Below are 19,291 nucleotides of genomic sequence, written 5' to 3'. Positions count from 1 at the left end.
TTTTTAAAATTGCTAACTTCGATGTATTTTCCCCAGTATCGCCATTCCACTTCCCATATGCCCAATTATATCAATTACATTTCCTGATGATTCCCATTGGTCCCCAAATCCAGACAGACAAACATATACGGATGACATATCAGTATTATTTGTGAGCCAGAAATGGCCTCAAAGTCACCCAAATAAAATGTGTAGAACAATCAAACTGCTTTAGAGAAGTACAGAAACTGTCAAAATGACCCAATGTGAGAATAAGTAGGGCAGGAATACTGTTCTCTTTCTTTAGTGGACACTCATTTAGCTGAGACTCTCAACTCAAATAAAGGAGCTTAATGCCAAATAACTCACTATGTGAGTTTGTGCATGCTGTGCTCAGCAGGTTCCCTCTGCCTCTCTGAGGGACTGACTCCAAACATTACTGCCAGAGAATACTTAAGATATCTACAAGCTATAGTCACTTCAAACAATGAACTACATACACAGCACTCACCTCCGATCTTTCCCCATCTTATAATTGCCTATCACTCATGCTAGCTGTTATCTTTCATCCTGTCCACCATGCAATGTCTGTACTATCATTCTGCTTTAAACCAGCTAGGTACACTTAAGACCCTCTCCCCCCTACACACACACACACACACACACACACACACACACACACACACACACACACTTGGATGTGAATACATGGCTTCCCCATTGCTCTTAGGAACCTGCATTCTGTGTGGGTGTATCTGGGTCTTTAACTGTCAAGGCTTCTGTAATTTCCTGTTCAGTTAGGTGTATGAGGTAGATAGATGGGCAGACAATATTCCACATCGAATTCAAGTTTTAAAAGGAGAGCTTTCTGAAATGTCATTTGAAGTGCTCAGCTAGCTCAGAGCATGACACTTTCTAAGTATCATTTTAACTGATAAACCAAATAGTATATTGTAAGGACTCTATTCTATAATGTTCTATACTAGAAAAGTTTTGAAAGGTGTGGGGGTGGGGGTCACTTCACTTCTAGTCCCCCAAATTTTTCCAGAATTAACTAAAACGTGTTCTAGGAAATCCCTCATCTGGGACTTACTGTGGTTTGCATTTTTTTTCCTTCCTCACTGGAGATGTCTGTAATTAAATTCTATTAGCCTGGAATCTTATTAGTGTCATTATTGAATGTGTCTCTGAAATTGCATGCATCGTAGATACTCCCTCACGAATGAGTCCAGATGGTACGTTTAAAGGGATGTGCATAATTTACAAAGGGTCATTTAGTGAAGCTTTATTTAAGAGTCCTTGAGGGCCAACGTCTAATTACAATGATACCAGCTTTAAAATATTCACCAGATTTTGTTCAACAAAACTTTTGTGGCAATTCCACCACACGTGAAATTTGTTTCCTCGAAATATTTGCATGGTTTATCTATAAATCTATGGATGTCTTTCTTCCCCTCCACTACACCGTGGAAACAATTTAATTTTGGTCTTGAAATCAAGTCATTGTTGGTTATAATGTGGAATGAGGTTACTAGGCATATCTATTTATATTAAGAATGTCGACTTTAACGTTATCATTTCAAACCCAATGCTTACTCAATCATAAGGTAATATACAACTGCCTGAATCTCAGGGTAAAAACTCACATCTTGATTGGACATATCCCAGTACGGTCTCTCTCCATATGACATCACTTCCCACATAACGATTCCGTAGCTCCAGACATCACTGGCTGATGTAAATTTCCGATAGGCAATCGCTTCTGGTGCAGTCCACCGGATAGGAATCTTGCCGCCCTGTGAAGATTCCAGCTATTCGTTATTTCCCTTCCCACTGATGTTATGTGCCAGTCATGTTTGTTTCGGAGGGTGGTGACTCACTGACAAGCAAAGACAACAGCATTCCTGAGGTACTTCCAGTAATAACAGACTTGTTTAAGTAAAGTCTTCCAGGTTGAGGCAGTTCTCATGTGTGTTCGTTAACCACGGGGAAGGGAAGGGAAGGAGTAATCTGTCTAATTATTCTCGGAGTGCTGCTTAGGGCAATATTACAGAAAGGAAATCTCGGGTTTTACATAAATACATATGTTATTTGGGGCATATCAAAGGAGGTGAGGCTTACATTTATTTTGCCTTCTTCCTGCACTCTCTCATCCAGCCTTGTCAAGGAAGTGCTTAACACTACCTCAGAAACAATGAACAAAGGAAGCCAAATTCGGACATTTCTCCCCACCTTACAGTCTTCTGTAGCATGACAAACGTACTCAATATATACAAAAGGTAATGGGCCCTTGGGAAAAGTCAGTATTTTTTCCATGAAGGAAAGACTATTACTTAGTTAAATTATTTAAAATTTTTTAAAAAATTAACAAACTATCACCCAGAAAAAGATGAAATGTTTTCCAAAAACAAAAACTACACTAAACACTCTCAAATGTCCCTTGATTACCTTAGGTGTAAAAAAAAAAAAAAAATACTTTCAGTTGAGTTTCAAATTTCCTAAGGTTCTACATGGAGAAAAGAACTTGAATTTAGATCCATACACACACAGTTCCAGCAGCCATCATTTAGGATTGCCTCAGCTTTATTAGAACTGACTCAGCAGGATAAAAAATTGCCTGGGTTACTTTCCTGCTCTGGGGTTCACTGTGAAAGCCCCATGCACTGTGTTCCTCCACCTTATCTACAGATGGACACACATGCTTTCCTTAAACATTTTCCTAAGAGATCTATCCTATGTACATGGATTCTTCCAGAAGCCTCTATAACTTTCTTCTCTCCCAATACTAAAAACAACAATAAAAGGTCTCCTGGGCTCACCAAAGGTATTCTCGGGACTCAGAAGAGGATCTGCAGGAGTACCAGAATTCTTTGAGGACTGTTTGTTGATTCCTTTAGATTCTGATCGTGAGACTAAGAGAGCAGACATTCTGAGCCTACCCTGAGCCCTTCTCACTGTGTCCTAATCCCTGCTTATTTGTCAGTATTAAACGGAACGCCATTAGATATTGGGACAGGCCCTATAAATTCTGTACATACATTCCCACACTCAATTAGCCAACAAGTAGAAATATTGCTTTGGCTTATACAGAGCAAGAAATTTTGCCCCTTGAAGAACCAAATAGCAAAGCTCAGACAAGAAAAGGAGTACAGAAGGAAGAAAAAAAAATTCAGAAATGAAGAGAACTTTAGCATTACATGGATATATATTTGGGATACAGTATATATATATGCATACATGCACAATAAGTCATCCAACCTTCTGATTTCCGTAATAATGTATCATTTGTTGAGTCAATTGCCCTTGATAGTGGCGTCTGATCTGGCTCAATGTGACACCCTCACATTGTTCGTGAATACATTGCCCAAGAAAATTTAGAAGAAAGAGAATTCATTTTGCTTGTAATTTGAGACTCTACAAAATGGATACCTGTGAAGAGTGGACTTCAGATCCTCTTTTTATAAAGGCATGGTTGAAAAAGGAATGCAGAAATATGGAGAGGGCCTGAAGAATGAGTTAACTTGAAGGAAAGAAATTAGGAAGAGTTCCAGCATCAAGAAGACAAGGAAGGATCAGTCTCATCAGAGGGATGCTATGCCAGAGGTAGGTGGCCAACAGTCCTTACCCTGGTAGTATAGGCTGCTTCGGGATCATCCTCAAGCACCCTGGACATGCCGAAATCAGACACCTTGCAGACCAAGTTGCTGTTGACCAGGATGTTCCTAGCAGCCAGGTCTCGGTGCACATAGCTCATATCAGATAAATACTTCATCCCAGACCCAATGCCACGGAGCATGCCCACTAGCTGAATGACTGTAAATCGGCCATCATTCTTCTGCATAGGAAGAGAGAGGGAACAAGCCCATTAGCATTAGGCCAAATCAATTATCACCAAGCATTTATTACCAGCTTCTTTTTGAATATCTGTATCCGGCATGCAATGAAACTCGGCATTATTTCCGGGCCCTTCTGAGCAAAGTCACTAATTCACGAGGAGAGCTGGGTTGGCTTCCTGTGATAGATGGATATTGTCCAAGTTTAATGAATCTATGGCTCACAGAGCTCCACGGTGTGAGAATAAATCAAATACTACCCTCATTGCCCATGGATTATTTAATAGCCTTAAGAATCACATCGTATTCCATTTCTCCTCTTCCTGAACCCTATTGAAAAAATTCCACAAATGCAACCGAACAGAATGTATACAAGGAATCTGTTAGTTACTGGATACTAGTATTTCCTTGGTTCAATAGAAAGTAGACACATACCCTGAGGAATGCATCCAAAGAGCCGTTCTCCATGTACTCCGTTATGATCATTACTGGTTTACCTAGAGTTTCCAAAAGAAAAACAAAAGCCCTTGATGAGCCATGCAGTTAATGAGATAAAAATGGGCTGTGCAAAATTTTACTGCCAAGACACCTGTCTTGTGCGATCTAATTTAATTAAAACAATCCAAGCTTATGCCTCAGCTGTGGGAAGCTAGGAATGAAATATTCAAAGGACAAGTAGGCTTAAATTCCATCTGGAAGGTTAACCCTTCAGATGGCTTGTTGACAGGTCCTTAACGAAAGTGGCCTCTAGTACCCAGGGATCACATGAATGGATAATTGCTCTCTTAAACAACAGATGAAAAATGATAAATGGGCAGGCCTGTTGAAGTGTGTGTGTGTGTGTGTGTGTGTGTGTGTGTGTGTGTGTGTGTGTGGTGTGAGAGAAAAGGAATCTTTAGAATAATCCATTGACTTTTATTCCCAGAAGAGCAGCTTGTGTGATGCTAAATAAAGTCTGTGGACAGAGAAAGCTTCTATCTTTATTTGGAGAAACTCAGGTTTTGTAGGGATGTAGTTACACTGAATACTTCATTATTCAAACACATAACCTGAAACACACACCATACAGAACTCTGGCCATCTCTTGCTCCTATCCAGGACTCTTGTCCTTTCTCTTCTCACTCATCAGTTCTAGTTGCTTCCTTTAACAACTTATCTTAACAAATAAACAAATTGTTTTTGGAAAGTTGGTTTTGATCTTTGGGTTTTTTTTTCCCCCTAGAGAGGAATGAAGGTGATCGGATAGGGAGGTTTGGAGGATCTGGAAGGAGTTAGAGGAGGAGAAAAAATATGATCAAAATACATTGCTTAAAAATTTTAATAAGATTATTTTATAAGTAAAATCTCCAAATCATTTCATCTGAGACAGGAGCTTGAATTCAGCAAAAGAGTTGGAAGGTCTATGGGAACTTGGGAATCAACCTTCTAGGTTGTTTCTAGGGGGACCTGAGGAGATAACCTTCCTTTAATTTCTTAGTCACAGGCAATGAATTCAGATTTGAAAATTCTTTCTATGGGGCACTGTTGGGGTGGGGGTCGGGTGTGGGGAGGGGTCCAGCAAATGCAGTAATCCTGTTATTTTTTTCCACTAAGAAAATGTGGGGCAGAACAGAGCAAAAGATCTCCTTTGATGAAAATAAAATCTGAACTGATGAAAATATTTACCTTTATTGTTCTTGCTGACTGAACTTAGTGATTTAGTCAGAAAACTAGGCTGGGACATCTCACGGTTGAAAAAGCACTCCTTAGTCTACACAGTATATTCTCAACCCGACTATGTAGTTGGAGGGGAGGGAATGCCCTCACTTCAGAGGCAGGACTTTTGAATTTTTCATTCCTAAAAGTCCAATTTATTCTGTTGGCTGTGTGTGTGTGTGTGTGTGTGTGTGTGTGTGTGTGTTTACTGTCATGTCTAAGGCATATTTCAGAGGCAAGCTCTTTAAACCAGAGAATGACCCCATGCAGACTTCAGTGAGGAATGAAAATCAGAACCATGGTGTAGACAGAAAGACCCTAAGAATGCTTCTGGTCTTATTGAAAAGGGTCCTCAGAGCGACTTTCTCACCTTGCTCAGCTGTGTGGGAGATGGTGAGGTCTCAGTACATTTGCCCTCTACAAGTCCTTGGCCACAACAAAATCACCTATGTGGGTTTTAATCATCCTGCCTCAATCTAAAGATACTTTGTCAACTAATGAGGAAAAGTCGGCTCTCCTGGCCAAGCATTAACACCTAATTCCATTTCACTAGTTCCCCAGGAGCTCTCTCCAGAGAAGATCCAAGAGGAAGGAGCAAGGAGAATTTATGATCCTCCTCCCCCACTTGGTCTAGATAGCTTCTCTGGAACTGGTTGGTTTTGAAACCACACTGTTTGACTCTGCTCACCACCTTCTCAAGTTTTCTGTATTCCCTTGTCTGTTTATTAAAAGTATCCATTTGTCAGCATCTTGAAGAACTCTCCACAAAAGGACTTCTAAATTGAGCAGCGGTGGGCTCTGGGATGGAGATGACTGCTTCCATACAAAAGGCAGGGATGGGGGGGCGGGACGTAGCAGAAAGGGAGGGGACCCCAACAAGTTCTCTGGTGGAAATTTTTAAATCATTCTAATTCAGCGACAACTGCATTATGCAAATGAACCCAGTCGTTTGTAACAGTTACAGCTGTAATAGCTCTGGGTTTTTAAAGGCGCGGTGGGACTTTAACACAAAGATCCTCTGTTTCTTCCCTCTTCGGCAGAGGTGCTATGAAAATCACTGTCTGCGGCAGGAAAAACACCCGAGTTGTTGAACAGAGCCCCCTTTCTAGAAAAGGGACCTGCAGAAGTATTTAAAGGGAATGTTATCTTTTAATTAAAGTCGTGAGGGGCTTGGGCAGCTTCGAAGGCCATAGGCAACAGAAAAAATATCCTGTCTGTAAAAACCAATCTTAAAAAGCAAATAGAACTATTCTATGCTAATTATAGCCTTCACCTGAGGTAGGAAATTATACGTCCTCAGCCTCAAATTTCTTTTTTTGAAGAATTCTCAATGTGAGGAATGATGTGCTCCTTCAGACATAATAACACCCGTTAACACTTAAAGAGGTGTGTGTGTTTAATTTGCCATTGTGCAACCCACTCTAAATATTTTATTTTCTCCCCAAATAACCTTGCAAGGCAAGTTTTATTTATCTCCGTTTTTATAGACGAGACCAGTGAAACAAAAGACTGGCCAAGCCACCAAAGCCACCACCAACTTCTGATAGAGGCGTGAGCAAACGCTCTTATCATCGGGCCAGTTATTTCTCAACATGGATCCTGAACACATGGTACTGGTATCACCTTTACCTCGTCCTTTATGAATGAAAGCCTAGATGGTTCTCCCCTAACCCTACCCTCCACCCCCCCCAGCCCCCACACCCTTATTCAAACTTTTTAGAGAAGGCCCAGGAAACTGTCCTAAAAACTACAAGAAAATACTTAATACTGTTTATTTATTTAGGGTCATGGATGCGGGCATGTATGGCCCCGAGAACTTGTCCTAAAGTCAGAGAACAATCTTCAGGAGTTAAGCTCTCCCCTCCCAGCCATGTGGGTTCCTGAGATTGAACTCAGGCCACAAGGCTTGGCAGCAAGCACATTTACACGCTTCTGAACCTACCATCTTGCTAGCCCCTAAAAATCGTTACTAGGACTCTGATGTCGGCTTAAATTTGAGGTGCTTGCCTATATCTATCTATCTATCTATCTATCTATCTATCTATCTATCTATCTATCTAACGTAACCTGGTTTCTTCTTCCCAAAGACTGTGCACTTTGTGGCTTGCTACAACTGTGTCCATTTTCCCACTTACCCCACTCCAGCCCCCTCCCCTCCCTGTTTCTCACTCACTGAAGCAGCCGTCCTGACACTTGCCACTTGTTGACTGACAAGCTTTTAAGACCTCTTAAATCAAACAAGAGACATCTTGGCCTCACTGAAGACAGAGCCCCAGGCTTCCAAGATCCTGGACTCTCGCTCACTGTAGTTAGGTACCCGGGCTCCTGGAGCGGAGCCACCTTAAACACACACCGCTTTGGTGCTCTCTCCGTGTGGCGCTTTAAAAGCTCGCCTTAGCCAGCTGTACAGATGTACACAGGGTTCCCTTCACAAGACGCATCTGTTGAGCTGTGTCGTATTTTAACTGAAGCGTGGTTCACGAGCTCAGTGAATGCTAATGGGCTAAAAAAGGAAGGGTCAAACCAGGTGTTACTGTAAATAGGTGCTGAACGACAACAGCCATAAATCAGGCAGAGCAGACAAGCGAATCCCCCGATATAATAAAGATTCCCAAGTTTCGCTCCCTGCATCTGGAACCCAAGCTTCCAATCCAAGGTGTGGCGAGCTTTTGTTTTCCTTTTTATAAAATTCATTTCGTTTACCATCTGCTTGTGCCTACCCTGTGACGATCAGTTTGGTCTAGCAAAGATTTGAAAGATAAAACTCTGTGATATTAATTTCCCCCAAATCTCACACAAGCTGCCTGGGAGACAGGGCATCAGCTGCAGTCATAGACCTATTTAGAGCTGACTGAAAGATTAATGACTGGTCCTGCACTGCGTTGATTTCCTCCTATTAGTAATCAGTGGGCCCGTTCCATCTGTCATTTCCCTAGAAAGAAAATGTGTATTTAATTTCCCTGTAACTTTCAACTTAGCTTTGTAGAGGGGGATGACCCACGTACATTTGGTGACAACGCCTTCCAGGTGGATTATGTTTGGGTGGTCAAACTGTCCCATGATGCTGGCCTCGCTCAGGAAGTCCCGCCTCTGCTTGTCAGTATATCCAGCTTTCAGAGTCTTGATGGCCACACAGATCTCTCTCTTGCCTGGCACTTTGAGACGCCCACTGCAGACTTCTCCAAATTCACCTGTGGGAGAAGATGTACCAGAAATGCATTCAAGATGAAATAACTTTCATTGTATCAGGCACTTCACTAGTGAACCCCAATGATAATTTCATTTAGTCCCCCTCACACAAAGCTTTGTAGTAGGCACTATTCTCAGGGACTTCGTTTTATTATAGGAAACTCAAGCTTAAGGTAAATAAACCTCACCAAAGTCTTGCAGCTAGCAAGAATTAGAACATTTTGGATTCAGCCAGTCTAGCTACAGATCTTATGTGTTCATTTATTTTAACCCCTTGCTCATTTTCCTGCAAATAAGTACAAATTTGCGCCAGAGTTCCTCACAAAACATCTCATTCATGCTCTGAATGAGGAAATCTCAGCGCACAATATTTACATATAGACGTATGCACAACACACTCACACATGCGAATGTAATGGTGTAATTTACATTTTCATTTACATACCTATTTAACAGTCATAAAGGAAGCTGACTTATTGAACTCAGACACTTACCGACTCCTATGACTTTTTCAATTTTAATGCAGGATGCATCGATTTCTTTGGCAAATTCTCGAACTGCCTGGTTGGGGTCTTCGTAGGTAAAGGGATCCACATAAGTTCTAACACCTAAGTAATGAACAAGGGAATAAGGTGACTGGACATATCCCAAGAAACATGAATAAACGTAAAGGGTCGAGTTCTATTTAAAAACAACAACAACAAAAAACCCAACCCTTCACATTGGAAAAGTTGGGTTAGCTATATGGTCGTTGACATATGAAAATGCTTAAATTCTTGCTCTGGTTTTCATTAGTGGGTAAACAAAGAATTTGCTAGCTGCTTAAGACACTGCAGCTCTACTGACTTCCTGGAATGTCCTCACACTTGAAGGATAAGAGTTTAAAAACAACGCATCCCTGGAGGAAAAAGAGGATCCCTTATCAGGAAATTTGGAATGAGTTGGCTGGATACTTTCTCCCAGCCAGTGGTTCCTAGCTCCATTGTCTTACCCCTCATCTCAAATACTCTCCCTTATCAAGGACAATAGGCACTTTCACATTCCACAGGCCTTGTCTATAGGGTGTCGCATTTCCCCCATATCTAGACCAAGTAAATACATGACCAACAATGAACAGACTTGTGTTAAACCTAGATTGATGAACACGGGAGGAATACTGGCCACCAGCTGATTTGAGAAGAAGGCCTCTACATTGGACCTCTGCTTGCATTCTGTTTGGGAGAGAAGGTAATGCTGTAGTCTAGCTGAATGTGTGAATACTCACAGTACAATTCACCCATGTATCACACTCACAAACAAGTTGAGAATGTGAGCTTTGAGGCAGCTGGTGACATGCATTACTAACAGCTTTCTACTGGCATTGGCACTGGGCACATGAGTACGTAGATACCAGTTGATCAAATCTCCTTGATCATCAGACTTGTCTGTCTTTTTCCTTCTCTCTTCCTTAGTCATTATGAATAACTGAATAGGTTGGAGCTTTTATTTTTTTTCACATGACACTATCTTGTCATCTCAGAAAGTACTGTACAAATTACTGCTGCGTCATCTGGCTTCTTTTAAGTGTTTTCAACTACTTAACTCAATTCCTTTGAATTTACTCCTTTGAGCCTGTCTGTAACATCAACATCGAGAATCCACTAACACGTTTTTGATGGCCGTCATCCCAGCATCACATACTACCATTACATAACCTCTTACTCTTTTATCATTCCCACACCCCATTTTTTGCTTATGAAAATAATGACCTAGCTGGGCGGTGGTAGCTCACATCTTTGATCCCAGCACTCAGGAGGCAGAGGCAGGCCAATGTCTTTGAGTTCAAGGCCAGCCTGGTCTACAGAGCTAGTTCCAGGACAGCCAAGGCTATACAGAGAAACCCTGTCTTGAAAAACCAAACAACAACAAAATAATGACTCATTACATCTTGCTGCCCAGCTACAGAAATGAGCCAGCTAGAGGAATACTTTTCCAGAGCAGAGGATACAATAAGCAGACGCTTAAGAACTTCCTGCTTAGCCGGGCGGTGGTGGCGCACGCCTTTAATCCAGCACCGGAGGCAGAGCAGCGATTCTGTGAGTCGAGCAGCTGGCTACAAGTGAGTTCCAGAAAGCACAAAGCTACACAGAGAAACCCTGTCTCGAAAAAAAAAAAAAAAAAAAAGAACTTCCTGCCTTTAACCTCACTTTACATAGTTGAATCACCAATTGCACCTTGACATCCTTGAAGAACGTTATTTGGATAAGGAATACATTATATAAATATTAATAGGCACATTAACCAACATCTCTAAGTTAGACGGCACAAAGCATGCTCTACAGAAAATGACATTACTTTTGGAACCAATTTTATACCTTGATTCAAATGTTTCTCTTCATCTGCTTCTTGTTTCGCTTTGCTGTACTTACTCCGTCTATTAAAAATTGAAAAAAAAAGAAAATGATTTCCCAACACAAAACCTTTAACGAAACAGCTGTAAGCAAATTCTTCCCGACCACAACAGAAGTCGGGTTTATAGTCAGTGCACACTTCACGCATAGGAAAACCGAGGCTTGGAAGAGGCAAAGTAAGAAAGAATAATGTTATCTCATGTTGAGTCAGAATTAGAAGCTTAAGCCACCGGAGTCCAGACCACCTGATTGGCTATTTTTTCCATATAACCCTATTATATATTTACTCATTATTTATCCATTTATAGCGTGTGTGTGTGTGTGTGTGTGTGTGTGTGTGTGTGTGTGCGTGCGCGCACGCTCTGGAGAACTGTGCAAGCATGGGTGGTCAAAAAACAACATTGAAGAGTTGGTTCCTACATTCCACCTTCCCGTGGCTTGTGGCTTTTAGTGGTTGAACTCAAGTTAAACTGCCTTTTCATTCTGAGCCATCTTGCTGGCCCTGCATACATATTATTCTTAATTAAAGCTAGTTTCATCAGTGAAATGGCAGTAATGTTTAGTGTGTGACAGGTAATGAACAACACATCCTGTTGCTATAATCATGATAGTATCGTAACACCTCATTATCACATTAGGTTTCAGGGGTTGGGGATTTAGCTCAGTGGTAGAGCTCCTACCTACCAAAGCAAGGGCTTAGGTTAGGTCCTCATCTGAGGCTTAGGGGGGAGGACACACACACACACACACACACACACACACACACACACACACACCACATACACATACACACACGTGCACTATATATATATAAGCATAATATACCTAAGTTACAAATAAAATTCTAGAAAGTAAATATTTGCTTTGTACTTAACTACATTCCAATACATTTTGTGGACCACTAGGTCTTTATAATTCTCTTCTAATAAGAGGTACCTGGTGTCTCAAGGTTTGCATGCTGCCTGCTCATGTCCTGTTAGAGTAAGATCTGTTGGTGTTGTTTTTATAAAGCTTTAATAAAGTGGAAAATCAACTCAAGACCTGAAAACTAAAAGTGTTAAATATATAAACATGTACACACACACACACACACACACACACACACAATATATATATATATAATTTTGTGCCCATGTGTGTGGTTCTAGGAATGGAACCCAAGGCCTTTTGCATATGCTAAATATGCATAGAATATCCAGCATTCTACACTGGACTACATTCTTGGCCCTTAAATATATATATATATATATATATATATATATATATATATATATATATATATATATATTATGTTGAATGAGGAGAAGTTACATCACCTAAAATAATTAGAAAATCAACTCATTTGATTAGTACAGATCTCTTCACTTTGGGAGACTAAAACCAAATTACGGAATAAAACGTGCTGACGTATGACTCTATCATAACGTAACATTTACAATGAAATTAAATCGTTGCGCTCTGAGTTTCAAAGGCAGGGTAAGACTCACGAAGGAAGGCCACTATGTTTGCATTCCTATCAGAATGAGCTATCTGCAACCCCTCAACCTTGAGCAGGTAGAAAGGCAGGATAACCTCACAGGAGAGAAAACCCGCAGAGAAACTGAAGGAGCCGAGCAGAACACCGAGCTGCAGGCAGCCCACCTCTCGGCACATGCGCAAAGTTTCCTCCCACAGCCTCTCTCGTTTGTCAGCTCCGCAGGCACCAGCTCAGCAATCAGACCCTCAGAGCCCACAGATGTTCCTCTACGTGGATAATGCCCTCGCAAATAATAATACCTTGTGCTCTTACATTGCACTTAACTTTTCAAAGTAGTCTCATTACATACATTATCTCCTCCCCTAACTGTTTGCAAAGCATGAGCCAGCTTAACAAAACAGAGACCCCAGTTACCACAGTTAACTGCAAAGTGCATATTTCAGGACCAAATAACAGCCTGGGTTTTCCTTTGCAGTTCGCTTTTCAAAGGGCCTTCAAAGGGTCTATTATTTAATTGCTTGTTCACAACAACCCTATGAAAGGAATCGGGTGGAAACCACATGTTCAGCTCCATTGTACAGATGAGGACTCAGAACCAGGGGCATCCAGTGAATCTCACTCACTTGCCCTCCTGGCAAGTACAGGATTTGCTTGCTAGGTGCCGTGAGCCAACCCAGACCCACACAGTGCCTCTCCTAGAGAAGATGACCGTTACGAGATAAATGACGAGACTTCATAGTACATTCAAAAGTATTGATTGATTGATTGATTGATTGATTGTGTGTGTGTGTGTGTGTGTGTGTGTGTGTGTGTGTGCATGCACACGTTAGTGTGGACACCAGACTACAACACTGGGTATTATTCTTCAGACACTGCCCACTTTTTGGCTCTTTCTATGGCCTGGGGCTTACTAGTTATCCGCCTTGTCCCTGTCTTCTCAAGCTGGATTACCAGCGTACACACTAACTACTATGCTGGCTTTAATTTGGTACAGTTTGGGTCCTAGGGATTGAACGAGGGTCCTTGTCCTTACAAAGTAAGCAGTTGGCTGGCTAAGCTCTCTCGCCAGCCCTAACAGTGCATAGTGTATCAGTCAATCCACCAATCAGATTCAACTGCTCCGGGAAAGCAATGGGTTCAAAGAAACCAACAGATTTAACGCTGTGAATAGAAAGAACGTTCTATGAAGTATGGAGGCCCCTCTACCCCGCCCCCTCCCCTGTCTTTTGCCCCCTTTTAAAGTTAACCGAAGGGTGTTAGGTCGGAGACTACAGGAACAATATTTTAGGTCAGAAAAAGTCCCCAGGGTGCGATAGGCTGTCTTATCAGAACTCTAAAAGCCTTATCTGCAACCACAAGACTATCTTTTAAACCATTTCTGAATTCCAATGGTGAAATTAAGGGGAAAAAAAATACACAGAACAAGAAAGCTTTAGTAATGGCCCTCCTTTATTTACCTTTCTGGAGGCCCAGTGCAGAAAGTGGTGCATGCTAGAAAAGCGTTCTACCATTGAGTCATACTCTTGAGCTCCTGGCATTCATTGGAAATTGTAGAATTGATTTAAAAAAAAAAAAAAAAAAAAAAAAACAATGGATACCTACAACAGAAACCAGTGGCCTCAAGCAAGCCTGAAGCACGGCTGTTTTCACATCAAGCACATTCATTAAAAATGGACAAAGCCAGGGGAAATACAAAATGGCAGAGGTCATTAACGGTAAGGCTGACCCTCCCATCCTTTCCTCAGACTTGCCAACATAGAAGAATTAAATGAGCGTCGAAGGTGCACATTTAAGGATCTTTTTAATGTGGAGTGTTATTTGGAGCAGAGGACCCTACAAGGGTACAGGGGACATTGAGAAAGAAACACGAGGATTACTGTTCAAAGGCTAATTGCAGCCTATTAGTGCTCTAATAATACCTTGAAAACAAAAATGCCTGAGTCCTGCTCTACCTCCCTCACCTCTGACCCTTTCCCCTTGGCTCAGAGTGGGACAATGTGGCTCATTATTATCCCAGGAAAGAAAGACCATTGAAGCCTACTTTGGGTGAGCCCTCCTGAGGAGCGCAGTCTAAATTGACATCCCAGACAGATCACCTGAATGGCAGAAGCAAGGCTTTGTGGGAGATTTCCTAATTACAAAGATGTGGGCAAGGTGATTAACAAGGGGAAGTAGTGGAGTGGTTTCTTAGAATGGTCCAGAAGGAAACATGGAACCTTGCCACAGAAGGCGTCCTGGCAAAGCGCCCCACGCTGCAGGTGAAACTTTTCACGTGAATGCAATCCTCCCTGCTGACCCAGGGACTGACTAATAAGGGCATTAACCATCACCAGAGGGAACAGCAGGAAACCGCCCAGCCAGCCGATGGACGTCTCTTCCTGGCACCTTGAGTACTCAATAAAACAAATAAGAAGACGGGAGTGTGGCAGGGGCCTCCCATAAACCTCGCTTTTATCAAAATACTCACTTTCCCCATCAAGTGGACAGATTTGATGGATGTGGTTCACGGTTCCAAAGTTAATTAGTAAAAGGTAAGTAATTTATTCACTAAAGTGCAGATTAAAGATGAAGCAGTAATGAGGCGCATGGCTCCTGGAGAGACCCCTTCCAGAGATTCATAGCCAGCATCCTTCTTCCCTTTCCGCAAGCTGCCACTGTTCCCACATCAAAAGACGCCTGAACGCTCCTCCCAAGCAGCATTTTGATGGAGCTGGAATTGAACCCGTGTGATTGCATGCAAGTGGCTTAGAAATGTTCCCCTGGGAATCATTTGCCTGCTAATTGTGTGAATGTACATGACGTCATCAGAGCCTATTTGGGCAAGCACTTAAGTGTACTCATGTCTATGGGGGCATAACATTCCAGAGAAGAGTATGAGGGCTCAAAGAAAGGCAGACACAGGTAGAGCTGTCAGCCCCAAAGTGGACAGTGCTAACCCTGGGTAGAAGAAAAACTAACTCTGAACTTGTTTCATGCATTCAATGTCACTTATTCGAAGGTCACAGGTTGATTTACAGGACCTGATAAACATATCTAAATCTTTCCATGGAAGCTAAATTGCTTTCTTTAAAATCAATTTGGTGCTTTGTAATCTGGTGAAAGGGCCATTTTATAATTCCTATAGGAATGGAAACCCAGTAGCACTGGCCATCAGTGTTAGGGCACCCTGAATCATGCTATCCCTTAACCAAAGAGTCTTTTAAGAAAACCCAAGGACTCTTCTCACATTTTAGTCATTTTCTTAATACTATTTCACATGTTTGAACAATAAAATACTATTGAGGGCCAGCATGATGATGCAGTGGGCAAAGGCACTTGCTAGCAGGCCTGTAGACATGACTTTGATCCTTGGGACTTGTATGGTAGAAGAACAGAACCGACTCTTGCAAGTTGTCCTTTGACCCGTGTGTGTATGCTGTGGTACACATGTGTGCGCACACACACACATGCTAAATGAATAAATAATTACCATAGAAGAAGAGTAGTTTAAAACAACCAGTTTGGTTGATTTTGAAGGTAAATTGATAAAATCATTGCTATCACAGGGGAAGGGTTGTCAAAGAAATTCTACATAGAACCCATCGTTAGTCTGGGAGGGTCTTGGTTTCAAATAGCATTTAATGGTACAACTATTAACAGCCCTTTGAAAGGGAAGTTAAAAAGTAGTAAAGAACGTGGTTAAACTAAAAGCCATAAATATACAAACATGTAAAGAGGGAAATGGTGCTTTGCTCTTAAGAGAATGTATGAGCATAGTTTGGGTAAAAGCTCTCAGGACAGTATCCTGGTGTCGCATTTACAGCAAAGCAAGACAGTTAGGTGCTCTGGAAAACCGATACCCTCCTGGAATGATAACCTAAGCACAGATCTACAAGGCCATAAAATGTAAATTAGAGGCTGTCCAGACAGCTTACTGGGTAAAAGCATCTACAGCCAAGCCTAAAGGCCTGAGTTCGATCCCTAGGACCGACATGGTAGAAGAACACAGACCCCCTCAAGCTGTCATCTCACCCCCACACATAAACATAGACAATATATAAATGTAAAAAAACATTAAGAGTAAATTAATTTATTTACTTGAAATTATGTGGGTTGTAAAAACATATCTCAGTCAACACACTTAGCACGGCAGGACAGCATTTAATGTTGATTGCATGTTGAATACTTAAATAAAATCTATAAATCGAGTAATTTCATTCCTTGACAGAAATTCCTAAATGATCACACATTCAAGTTGGGAAAGAAAGGGAGGGAGGGAGGGAGGGAGGGAGGGAGGAGGGAGGAAGGAAGGAAGGAAGGAAGGAAGGAAGGAAGGAAGGAAGGAAGGAAGGAAGGAAGGAAGAACTTTCTGATAGACTCTGGAGCTGATTCTGCTTACCTCAAGTTCAGGCTTCTCATCATAAATTAAATGAGTACAATAAAATAAGTAAACATTACCACTATTTTAAAATCTAGCAACATGCCACCTGCGAGCCTGAGGCGGTTTCCCCTTAAATAACAAATTAGCAACAAACAGATTTTCTCCCGGTGATGACATCAGAAGCTCTCAAACTTTCATCTTTTTCCGTCTACATCTTTTAGAGATCTCACAGCCACATGCCAACAGCATAGCCCCTGTGGGATTCAGCTCAGCTCACAGGGGCTCTGTTTCACTGTGGACACAGGCTAGCCCACACAACACCTCAGTCTGCCTCAGCCTCCTCAGTGCTGGATGACATCATGCCTGGTTTCTAGAATGATCCTTTCTGACACCAACATTCTGTGGCTTTCAGAAGCAAGAGGCGGTAACAGCGAGAGGCTGATGCTCAGCCTGAGACTTTCTCACACAGCTGGCCAAGGCTATTTCGGGGTACCATGTGCAACCTGTCATGTGTCCTCTAGCTAAAACCCTGGGCCTGACGCCTTTGTCTGCAGCCCCTGTCTCTTCTCTGCTCACCTGTTGTTGTCCTATTTTAACACATGTAGTTGTCCCAGATGACAGAGCAGACAGCCTGCATGGGGAGAAGAATTAGCTGAGTGAGCATCCTCCACGGCAGGCCTGTCAACTACCTGGCTCCAGGCAGCCCTTCCCCTGACAGCTTTATGGCTGGCACTAAGGAAGAATCAATATGAGGGCAAGGGGCTGACATTTCATTTTCTAAAATGTGATCCATTGAGGACCAATCACCAAGCAGCGTTTATCAGCCTTGGGAAGTGACATTTTTTTTTTAAATGGGGGAGAAGGGCAGAAATCATCACTGAGTAACTCGACAGGCTCAGTTCTCTAAGGGGGGATGGCCTCATAATTGGAAATCCCATGCATCCCATGGCCACTCTTCTCTTATATAATAAAAGTGATCAATAAAAGCACAAAGGAAATTGAGTCCTCAGACTTGAGGATGCTGTTTTCCACAGCCTCAACTTTGAATAATCCTGTCTCCCTGCATTATAATGTCATGGTTTTTCTTTCTGTTCATCGAAGCTGATGTTTGAAGATGAACATCCAAAGGGAGTGACTTCTCTCTAATTATTTAGTCTGATGGCTGTGTTTGGGGACAATTGGAACAAAAAAAAATTGTGAAAGAAAAGAAGAAGAAAGAAAGAAAGAAAGAAAGAAAGAAAGAAAGAAAGAAAGAAAGAAAGAAAGAAAAGGAAAGGAAAGGAAAGGAAAGAAAATGAAAGGAAATCTCCAGAAGAGCTGGACCACAACAGCAAAATGTCCCCAGTCAACACACAGGACGAGTTCACTTGCCATGTGTTTGGAATGCTCACACGCCTCTAAGCATCACATCACAGAGTAGTTGGACTTCAGGCTACTTTTTTGAGGTAGAGCTCATTCATGTTATTCATTCATTTTCCCCCTAGTTTTGTATTTCCTATGTTTATACTTGAAACACTGAAATATGCACTAATTCAAACAGATACTCATGCAGTCTCCATGTTCTCCCATGCAAATGGAGGAGTTTGGGATAATGCATCACTCCCTACACACCACATAATGCATGTTACACATGACACATGTTCACAAGCAAAATCTCATGGCAGCAAATGTGGAAAAGTCTTGATTGCCTTTCAATTGTTTATTTCTTGGAGACATAACTCACCACTCTAGTCAAATACACCTACTTACAGACTTGGTCAAAAGGAATGAAGCCATTGACACAGAGACACCATACAGAGCACAACATTGGTCCATGTTGTGTTATTATTAGAGGGAACAAATGGATCTCTGTGTACTGGGGTATAGCAAGGGCGTGATCATGATATTAGGAAACACGTGACTAGTGGGCCTCTCGGGCAAACTCTCACGTCTGTTCATCACCTTAGGGTTGTTCCAAAGACTATGCAACCAAGCCATTAGTACTTATCTCTCTCTCTCTTTTGAGTATCAAGGTACACCTTAACTGCACATGGGATAAAGACGCCGCCCAATCAGATTCTGAAAATGTTGATGGCATTTTCTGAGGGACGAGGAGGCACAGCACTCATTCATATTCCCTACCATTCTTGTTAACCAATCATATGCTGAAGCGTCTATTACATTGCTGTGGTACCTAATGTGTCTATCACAGTTTCTTGCCAACAACCAACCCTTGGAGGTAGTCAATAAATAGCCACTGCTATCTTATAAAAGAAAACAAATACAGCTATCAAATGGCAATGCTCAATGTTGGGGCGCAGAGTCCAGACTTACTAGAGAGATAAATCTAACACCTCACAGCTCAATGCACCTAGAAACCCCCCATTGG

The 19,291-nt window shown here is 41.8% G+C and overlaps 1 protein-coding gene across 1 annotated transcript in view; it reads right to left on the bottom strand.

Moving 5' to 3' along the window:
- The window catches only part of Epha4 (EPH receptor A4), a 139,317-nt gene that overhangs the window by 9,344 nt on the left and 110,682 nt on the right, over positions 1-19,291 (bottom strand). Inside the window, 6 exon segments of the mRNA XM_028889275.2 lie at positions 1,626-1,775; positions 3,605-3,814; positions 4,248-4,309; positions 8,513-8,698; positions 9,191-9,304; positions 11,051-11,109. Of these exon segments, the coding sequence (XP_028745108.1) occupies positions 1,626-1,775; positions 3,605-3,814; positions 4,248-4,309; positions 8,513-8,698; positions 9,191-9,304; positions 11,051-11,109 (781 nt within the window).

Source organism: Peromyscus leucopus, chromosome 13 (assembly GCF_004664715.2).
Source record: "Peromyscus leucopus breed LL Stock chromosome 13, UCI_PerLeu_2.1, whole genome shotgun sequence".
In the NCBI taxonomy this organism is placed as follows: domain Eukaryota; kingdom Metazoa; phylum Chordata; class Mammalia; order Rodentia; family Cricetidae; genus Peromyscus; species Peromyscus leucopus.
The sequence above is the reverse complement of the archived record's forward strand: the minus strand, read 5'-3'. Positions and strand labels throughout refer to the sequence as shown.